The 10,665-nt window shown below is 32.2% G+C and overlaps 1 protein-coding gene across 9 annotated transcripts in view; it reads left to right on the top strand.

Moving 5' to 3' along the window:
- The first annotated feature begins 477 nt into the window (after positions 1 to 477).
- The window catches only part of LOC127739343 (calcium-independent protein kinase C-like), a 48,061-nt gene continuing 37,873 nt past the window's right edge, over positions 478 to 10,665 (top strand). For all 9 annotated transcript variants that reach the window (XR_008000407.1, XR_008000405.1, XR_008000406.1 and 6 more), the window contains exons 1-2: positions 478 to 1,002; positions 1,206 to 1,272. Coding sequence is in view for 4 of the 9 variants with exons in the window: in XM_052251029.1 (XP_052106989.1) it covers positions 661 to 1,002; positions 1,206 to 1,272 (409 nt within the window). In the remaining 5 variants the exon portion in view is untranslated. The remainder of the gene's footprint in view (positions 1,003 to 1,205; positions 1,273 to 10,665) is intronic.

Here is a 10,665-nt window from a genome sequence, read left to right as displayed (position 1 = left end):
CTCTTATCATTCAAGCACTATTATTTTACGCGGACGTCAATTAAGCGATGACGTCACTGAAAACACCACTACTCATGACGCGGACGTCCTAGACGCACATGTATCAGTCATATATATGGTAAAATAAATCAGAATTGAAAAATAAACAAATTTCATTATTTGGTACTTTTAAAAAAGAATTTTACTATTAGGACTATTATTAAAACCCTTGCTTTTACTGGAACCAATATATAAACAATTTTTATAAATTATTAGTTTCAGTTTTTAATCATCATATCAAGGATTTGTATAGTGCAAATCATTGATAATATATAAAGTTTCTATCGATGTTTTGTTGTCTCTTTTGTCAAATTTATGACGTGTTCATTTATTGCAATTATTTTCAATATGTATATTTTAGGCAGATATTAGAATATATATATTTTCTTTGAAGTTGAAGGTCGCTAATTGCTATTTTAGCGCATGCGTAACACCTACACCTGCTTATTCCTTTCCCATTAGTATTGTAGAACTTCCGTGAATTAGCAGTGCATACAACGGATGATTTTTTAACTCGATGGCAGTGTTGCCACACAAATTGTCATGACACGATTATATAATATACAGAATTCTTGATGTTGAGTGTGGATATATCGCTTTAATGTCTGGAAATTACCCAAAATGGCATCTTTCACTGGATCAATGAAATTAAAAATCTGCGAAGCGGTCGATCTACGACCCACTGATTGTGCCACTCGCCTTCAGATGAGTGTAGCTAAAGCCGTACAGTTAATTGACCCGTATATTTCAATAGATCTAGATGACATTCATGTCTACAGGACGTCAACAAAGCCAAAAACTTTAAAACCAGTATGGAATGAAGATTTTCATTTGGAAGTCCATAATGGCCAAACTATCGGACTGACAGTTTTCCATGATGCTGCCATTCCTCCGGACGAATTTGTGGCTAATTGTTTCCTCTCTTTTGATGACATAAAAGACCAGAAATCGAGAGACATGTGGGTGAGTTGATTTCAAGATTCATTTTCTTCTTTTTATTTATGTTTGCTGCTGAAGCGAATGCATATCAAAATTTCAAGATGGATGACTTTCGGAATACACAAATCAGAAAAGATATTATTAGAATCACTGTTTTAATTTGGTTTGAATAAAAACAATGTATTGCATTTAGTCTTTAGTTACATAGATTGTTATTTATTTTGTAGATTGACCTGGAGCCAACAGGCAAGATACATATAATTATACAGCTTTATAATGCAGAATCCACTGAAGGTATTACCCCATATAATTAACATACATTCTGAGTAACACCAATACACACATGTACAATAAACAACAGAATGTTGTCATAAATACATACCAGTTATAGTAAATTGATTAAAACTACTTCTTCAATACACAACAGTTATTGTTGAAATGTCAGATATTATATATGAGTTTTATGTACATTGTATGATATGATAGGGAATTCTGACAATAGCGTAATGTACCCCTGCTATTGCGATTCAACTTATAGATGCATTCAGGATATAATATCCCAAGTCGGGATATAAGGTAACTTTATTATACATTAAGTGCGATATGTTTTTTTCTTCTGTGTAAAATGACCAGAAACATGGCACATGGGGAAAATCAGACTAAGTTCCTACATGTAATTGGTCTCCACAAACAGAACGGGTAAAACTCTTTGTTGGTCAAACTTAAAAATTAATTTTATAACTGGACAAAATGTTCAATAAAAATTTTGCAGAGTTAATTTTATGAGCACATTCAATAACAGCAAGGCAACAGGCAAATTGCTCATGTTACTGGTCTGTTTGTTTTCATTTCCCAACTACAGGGTATTTTGTTTTCAAATATACAAAAAAAAACATCCGAGCCAAAAATAAAATACCATACTCTCCCTTCTATAATCATGATAATGTACATTTGGATATTTAGCTACATTAAGATGATTGGAATTTAAGTGAAAATTATTGCAGTATAGTAAAACTATTTACTGAATGTTTATTTGACCTTCACCTTATGTCCAATAGATCATAAAACAATTTCACAAAGTCTGTTCCAAACTGTCTGACATTCTGTCCAACGGTCATGCCACATATGACCGATGAGATTTTTGAAAATCATTCGTTCAATTTTATATACATGTATCTTTTCTACTGCTTCAATTCCCTAAATATTACTTTAAATGGCATTACAAATGGAATTCAGTTATTTATCTTCTAATATTTTGCTATTACCAGACAAATGCCAGATGTAGAGTGAAAAAATATAGAAACGCGGAATTTTACCAATATCGGGGTTTTAGTCACTGCTAATACAGTTCAGCAAAATATGGGTTTGTGGCATAGTGGTTAAGAACTTAAGACCCATGGCTACAGTGCTGAAGGTCTCAGGTTGTATCCTGACTTGGAGTGCTGGAAATTTTAGTAAATTAGTTAGGTAGGAAATTTTCACCATCCCATACACATCTCTGGTACTGAGATCAGAGTTTAAGAGATCAGAGGGGGTGCTCCAAATAATGGAGGGATCTTCGTACATACACACAACGGCGTTTGCAAAATTAGTCATTGAAAAAGAAATTTACAATTGTAAAGTCTTTTTAATGAATATTAAATGAAAAAGCAGGGGAATCAAATAAATATATACAGTAAATTCAGAAATTATTGCGAGGTTTTTATTAATGTGAATAATCATGATAATGCGACTGGGTGAATATCGCAATAAGAACTCGCATTCTGATATCTGATGCAGATTTTCCTAAAATCGCAATGACTAGTCTCGCATTTTTGTCAATTTTTAAAAAATCGCAATAATAAATGCAAGCAATAATTTCTGAATTTACAGTAATTAAGATTAAACTAATTTCCTTCAACTGTGAGCTGTGGTATCACACATTGATGAAATTTCTGATTTCCTGGCTGTCCAAGTTCCTAATCTGTGTAATCTGTGCCACTGCAATTAAGTTTTATCTAGGAAATATAAATTGTACCTGAATCAGAATCAAACATTTACCCTTATCATTCATGTTTTTGATTGATGGAAATGAAACAACGATGGTTATAAAGAAATATCACCAGGAAAGACTGGATTTCTTTTTATTCAAGGGTTACAAAACACAGGACTGAATTTAAACGACATAATTTAAACTTGTGCATGTCATTTCATAGGTTAATGACAAATAATATTCAAAGAATTGAATTTAAAGTTAAAAATTTTGTTTAAAGATGTAACTCATGCAGCCAAATACAACCAAAGTTTGGTGAGACATAAATGCTTGAAACCAGGAAGGACTATTCTTTATTAGCCCATGGGCTATTATGACTTATTTCTGTATTAATATCAGCACACCAACCACAATAGTATTATATTGATATAATGCCTAAGACTTCTCAAAATATTTGTTTTGGTTGTACAAATTTTACCAAGACCATGCTTAAAATATGTTGTTCCTATATTTTGTAAGAACATTTTCCTTTTTTTTTTCAAAAGTTTTGTTCATAGATGCCAAACAAATTAAGGGAAATTATGTTTAGAGTCATATATATTATTATTTAAATTTAACAAAAAAGATGACTATATTATACCTTCTTTTAACAAAAAATCCTTTTTTTATTCAAATCTTCGTGAAATGTGCTTTTGAATTATTGTCCCCCCTGTACTTTAATTAACAGACAGCTTTGCTCTATGCAGTGACCTTAACATTACATAAAAAATTCTGCAATCATACTGCTTACAATAGCGAATGGAGAAACTGTATTTTTTGTGGAAATTGAAAAAAAAAAAATTGTTAAAAAATAAGAAAAATTGAGAAACATCTTTACCTGTTATGATTTTCAACAAAAATTAATTTCAGTATAAATTATGCTATACAAACTTTTGATCAAGTTTTGGTTAAAAACTTTTTGTTTCAATTTTAAATCTTTTTGTGCTTGCAATTAGAATTCAAGAAAAACTAATTTACAGATATACTATATACATGTAATTATTAAAGCTATTTCTAATTGATTCTTGGTGGAAAATTTTGTATTTATAGAAACTTTGAAATTTGTTATAAATCATATGATTATATGCATTTCAGATTGATTTCTGATGTCAAATTTATGGAAACTTTTTTTTGTTGTTAAATCTAAAATCTTGAGAAGCATCTCTTTTCCTAGCTAGGTTTTTAACAAAAATTGATATATAGTTAATTGTATAACATGTTATTCCAAATTGATTCCTGGTTTAAAAAGTTTGGTTGGCAGCAATTTTTGTGTCACAATTTATAAATATTGATACCCAATCAACATGTATTGCCTTGTTTTTATCAGTATTAATCTCAGATAAATGTGCTTGCAAGCAATCCCTTTCCTTCAAATGTGAGTTTTCTAGTTTGAAAAGAACTAACTTCCATAGTTTCTCTCTCACACATTGCCACTATGCAAATAATTTGGAGGTGCATAGCAGAATATAGATTTTGCCATATAAATATAAGTTTATAGTTTTATAGTTTAAATGTAAGAAAAATAGTTTAATACAGACATTAAATTTCCAATTTTGATTCCTTCACTTAGACACTGAGTTAATTTTCTACCTTAATAATAAAAGACATGTTTGTTCCTATGTTTTAAATTTTTTGTCTGGATGCAAAATATCAAAATATTTTATCTCTGCCTTGAAATAAATTAAGATGTTTTTTCATATTTGACCAATTTCACAACCAAGGTCACACTCGGGCAATGCACTAATAGTTGTATTTTGAGACATGTAACAATAGTACTTAGAACACAGACTTGCCAACTTCCTCCCTTTATGGGGGATATCCCCATTAAGAGTTCAAACCTGACCCCTATAAAATTCAATTATTAAGACAAAATACTTTAAAAAAAGGCATTCAGAGGAGTAAAAAATACATAAAAACACATGTTTACTTATTAAAACCATTGATGTTCTAATTAAGTACACTAATGACATGTATAGGTATGCATTAGGTCCTCTCGTACTTAAAGTCCCCCTTGGAGATTTTTAAAAGTTGGCAGGTATGAGAACATTTGACAAGTATTTAGTGCTGTCTTTCAATTTAACATAGCTTGTCCTTTCAGTCGTACTGAACATGCATGCAATATTTGTCACTGGACATTATGCAACCAACAATCAATCAATCTTGTCCTTTCAGTCATACTGAACATGCATCCAATATTTGCCACTGGACATTAAGCAACCAACAATCAATCAAGCTTGTCCTTTCAATCATACTGAACATGCATCCAATATTTGCCACTGGACATACAGTAACCAACAATCAATCAATCTTTTCCTTTCATTCATACTGAACATGCATCCAATATTTTCCACTGGACATTATGTGACCAACAATCAATCAATCTTGTCCTTTCAATCATACTGAACATGCATCCAATATTTGCCACTGGACATTGAACAACCAACAATCAATCAATCTTGTCCTTTCAGTTGTACTGAACATGCATCCAATATTTGCCACTAGACATTGAACAACCAACAATCAATCAATCTTGTCCTTTCAGTTGTACTGAACATGCATCCAATATTTGCCACTAGACATTAAACAACCAACAATCAATCAATCAATCTTGTCCATTCAGTCGTACTGAACATGCATCAAATATTTGCCACTGGACATTGAACAACCAACAATCAATCAATCTTGTCCTTTCAGTCATACTGAACATGCATCCAATATTTGCCGCTGGACATTAAACAACCAACAATCAATCAATCTTGTCCTTTCAGTCATACTGAACATGCATCCAATATTTGCCACTGGACATACAGTAACCAACAATCAATCAATCTTTTCCTTTCATTCATACTGAACATGCATCCAATATTTTCCACTGGACATTATGTGACCAACAATCAATCAATCTTGTCCTTTCAATCATACTGAACATGCATCCAATATTTGCCACTGGACATTGAACAACCAACAATCAATCAATCTTGTCCTTTCAGTTGTACTGAACATGCATCCAATATTTGCCACTAGACATTGAACAACCAACAATCAATCAATCTTGTCCTTTCAGTTGTACTGAACATGCATCCAATATTTGCCACTAGACATTAAACAACCAACAATCAATCAATCAATCTTGTCCATTCAGTCGTACTGAACATGCATCAAATATTTGCCACTGGACATTGAACAACCAACAATCAATCAATCTTGTCCTTTCAGTCATACTGAACATGCATCCAATATTTGCCGCTGGACATTAAACAACCAACAATCAATCAATCTTGTCCTTTCAGTCGTACTGAACATGCATCCAGTATTTGCCACTGGACATTAAGCAACCAACAATTAATCAATCTTGTCCTATTAGATCTCAATTGTTTATTTCATACTTCTTTGTCTTTTCAACCTGAGATTTGATGCTTAGGTAAAAAAAAACATTTCAAGTCTACTCAAACACATTTAATGGACAATTTTGACAAAGCACTATTAAGTCCAGGACAGTTCCTTATACAGTGACTTTATAATCTTTGATGTAAACCATTTGAAAAAATAAATCATATATACCATGTTTACTCAGATGTACGAGATACCCTTTTTTGTGACATGAGGCAGGAAACGAGTATATGTGTATTTATAGGGGTCTAAGATTTCTGTATTTTTTTTGGCATTTTAAGTGGCAAATTGTGGTAGAATTAAAGAAAATAGTCCTTTCAGGTAAAAACTTGAGTGGTTTAAAATATTTTTAAGCAAAAGTGTAAAATAACCTTTAAGTACATAAATTGGTCAGTTCATGACAAAGTTGTCTGTTCCAAAAATTGCTGTTGTAAATAGTTATTTTAACTAAGCTAGCTTAAATTCTTCTAAAATATTCATACTGTTAGGTGTTGGTAGTTGAAGTTGTTTGTTGTATTATGCTATAGTTTTGCCAATTTAGTTTATCTCTATTAATAAACTATGTAATATTTGCCACTGAACATCAAACAATCAATTAATCTGTCATTCATAGTTTTACATTAACATTCTAGACCTTTCTGGTTTTTTAAACAGGTGGACAACTTGACACTGGTAAATTATCACAATGTCTTATTTCAGTTTTCTTATCTTCAATTTCTCAGTCCTGTATAGTATTTAATACGTTATCTGCCCATGTCTAATGGTCTTGTCCTTGACAACAAGGTATTTTAGTTAAAACATATATATACCAGATGGCCCAGAATGATTTCCACAGTTTTCTCTCATGATGATGATTTCACTGAATACAGACCTTTACTCTTTTCCATGGCTTCCACAACAGTCATATTTTCAGGTCATGACCTATAAAATTGATTTTTTACTAGCTGGTATATGGCTGAAGTGGATATCAAATTTGCATTTTAATATAATTCAGAAAAAATTCTAGGTTTTGGTCATCTTTTTTGCTTGACATTTTCGCTATCGCAGAAATACTTTTCTGGTCATAACAGTGACACAAGCAATAGTTACTATAAAAGCATGGCTCTTTGCTCATAAACTACTTTACTAGAGTTATGAGTATACCTGAAGGTTCTAGGACTGTCATTAGGAATTGGCAATATGATCCTGGGGATGCATGTATATTAGGAGATTCTTTACCTATCAGTGATCCTAGTCTTACTTGTAATTGGGTTCATGGTGTAGTATTCACTTTCATGTTTTCATGCCACAGCAGACCATACAAAAAATAAAGTTGGCCCAACACATGGTAAGGTGTCTGTCCCAACTCATTAGTGATTGTCCTTGTGTATATTATATACACTATAACACCAGTTGGAATTTGCTACTTATGCTCACTCATGGTTGGAGTGAATGCAGAGTGGGTAAATTTTCTAGATTTTACCCTCTTCCAAACCTATGGTAGTGTACATGAAATTTCTTTTCTCCAATCATAAGACTTGCGTATACCATAATTTTATGGACAAATTAGTTCAGATTTTAGTATTCAATATTTTTACCAACTCTGAATTGTTTGATTTGAATGGCTTCTGGTTGATTGAAATATCACGTCTCTTTTTTTTTTTCTAAATTTTGTCTTCAAAACCCCCTTCTAAGATTTTCCAGGCCAGGGGTTTCCCTAGTCTATAAATACACCTAAGGCTTAGGTAAGATGTAGTATATATGTAACACTCCCAAACGTGTCCATCCCCCCAAACGTGTCCGATTACCCCAAACGAGTCCATTCTCCCCAAACGTGTCCGATTTCATAACTCCCAAACGTGTCCGATAATTGTTATTCGCCAAAACGTGTCCACTGTTAAACGCCAGAACTTCTCGCGTCTTTTAGCGCTAATACATATACAAATGACATCAATAACGTTTACGGCAATTCTATGATGGGGAACACAGTTGATGAAGTGGTCATTTATTATCATTAGTTTGTTCAATGCCGGTTGTTAATGATTATCATAATTGCAAATTTAATCTGTAACATATGAATTAATTTTTGAATGAAATTGCTTATTGTCCAGTTGCAAGTATTTCATGCATATGTAGAGCGAGCATACAAATAATTTTAGTACAGTTGAATTAATCGTTTACTAAATGAATTATTTTGTACCATTAAACTCCGATCCATGCCTTTTTATATCATTCTTGTCGACGAATATTACACGGCGGGCTTTCAATTATAGAATTGACTTCCCTTTTTTCAACAGTTTTGATACAAACTGGTTTTCAGGCCTTTTTTTTTAATTTTAGGCCCAAGCATCACTAAAGACACACGAACAAGAGACATAACGACCAGTAACAAATATTTCATGCATTATTTGAACGACATCATGTTAACAATAAATACTGTAGATAGGTTTTATTATCATACCGGGGATTTAGGATTGGGCCTAAATTTTTACGGTTATTTGGGATTTACACTAGTTGGGATTTTAATCTAAAAAAAATTGAGAGCGAGTAAAGACCGATTTTTTTATGACTTCAGTAAGAAACTTCTTAAATCTCTGTTATGTAATAGAGGCCGCTTTAAATAAAAGTTGCGAAAATTTTAAAAAAATGTTTCCTCCCAAAATACAACTAATGGCACTATGAAAGAGTGAATTGCTACAAAGGTTTTAATGCACAGAGAAAGGGACATTCTCCCTACACCAGGTATCTGATTTAATATCTACAATTTAACTGAGCATGGCTGCTTACAATTACATCCAACATAGCCGAATGGACGCCCCCGCTTTTACCCAGGTTATAGTGACGTTTTAAAAAAGACCTAAAGTAATTTATTTCTATTTTATAATGAAATAATAAAATGAGTATACGTTAATGAAAAAGCAACAACCAAATAACCTACGTATTTATAATATGGACACGAATGATAGTTCCAGTAAAAGAAAAAAATTAAGCTTGATAGGGATGGACAGTTTTGGGGATTGGGCACGTTTGGGTATTCATTAAAAAATGGACACGTTTGGGCATTTATACAAACGACACGCTTTGGCGCCCTTTTACATTTAGACATGTTTTGCAGTTCAGTGACGTCATGTGGACACCTTTGGGGGAATCGGACACGTTTGGGGGGAAGGACACGATTCTGAGTGTTACATATATCTGCAACTTTTTTCATTCTTTAAGGTATAAATTTGTTATTGATGGATGATAACAGTCTATAACTTGAGTATAAGATTTAAATATTGTCACTGGATTAATTGAGTGTGATACAATATTTCTCCTCTTGAACCAGTTAAATTTTCAAATGTGGAACTTGTCGAGCATTTTAAATACTGTAAATTCAGAAATTATTGCAATTTTATCATTTTAGACTAAAATGCAATTTTAATTTTTGCGATATTGAGAAAAGTCCTGTTTAATTCATATAAAAATTTTCAAAATGGAGTTTAAATTATTGCGATTATAACCCTGTCGCATTTTTCGCAGTATTAAAAACATGGCAATAATTTCTGAATTTACAGTATTCATGATTTAACTGTAGAGAGTAGACATTATCTGGGCAAACTATTAGATAAGTTGAAAAAAAGACTTTTAGTTTTCAAGGCTTTCAGGTCATTTTAACATAATTCAAAAAAAAAAAATGGGAAGTTTATGCGATCTTTTTGACCCAACCTTTTGCCTTAAACAGCCACACATTTCTGGTTATAAAAGTGACATGATGATTAAGTACAAAAGTTGTACTATCAAAACAAACCCTACTTTAATACCTTCTCATTTTAATCAAGGTTAATTAGTTGTCGGACAGCTGAAATTTACCTGTTTAGGCAACAGGTAAACTATTTTGTACTGGACATTGATCGGTCTATTCAGAGTTGATTTCTTACATTTCAGCGGTTTGCATCTAATTAATTTAGTCAAAAAGGCGCAGGTATTTTAATTCAGTCACCGATGTGTTCTAGTATATATATGATGGAGACACTTGCTATTATATTGACCTCTCATTCTCTTTATAGTTTTAATGTGTTGTTTGCTTGCTGTATCATTTAACATATATACCCTTCTTCTACTATTATGTCTAAGGAATTATTTGTTGGTAATCAATTATTTAGAGAACCAGTCATCCCTTCTGATTGATGCCTGTCTTCTATATTGTTATTTAATATACAAACAAATTTCACAATGAATCACCCAAACTTGTGAAAAAAATCACTAGACACATGATTTTTAACTGAGTCACTTGATGTGTGCTGTGTATAGCTTAGGTTGTGACT

This window comes from Mytilus californianus, unplaced genomic scaffold, assembly GCF_021869535.1.
Source record: "Mytilus californianus isolate M0D057914Y unplaced genomic scaffold, xbMytCali1.0.p SCAF_4, whole genome shotgun sequence".
In the NCBI taxonomy this organism is placed as follows: domain Eukaryota; kingdom Metazoa; phylum Mollusca; class Bivalvia; order Mytilida; family Mytilidae; genus Mytilus; species Mytilus californianus.
This window is presented reverse-complemented; position numbering and strand designations above follow the sequence as displayed.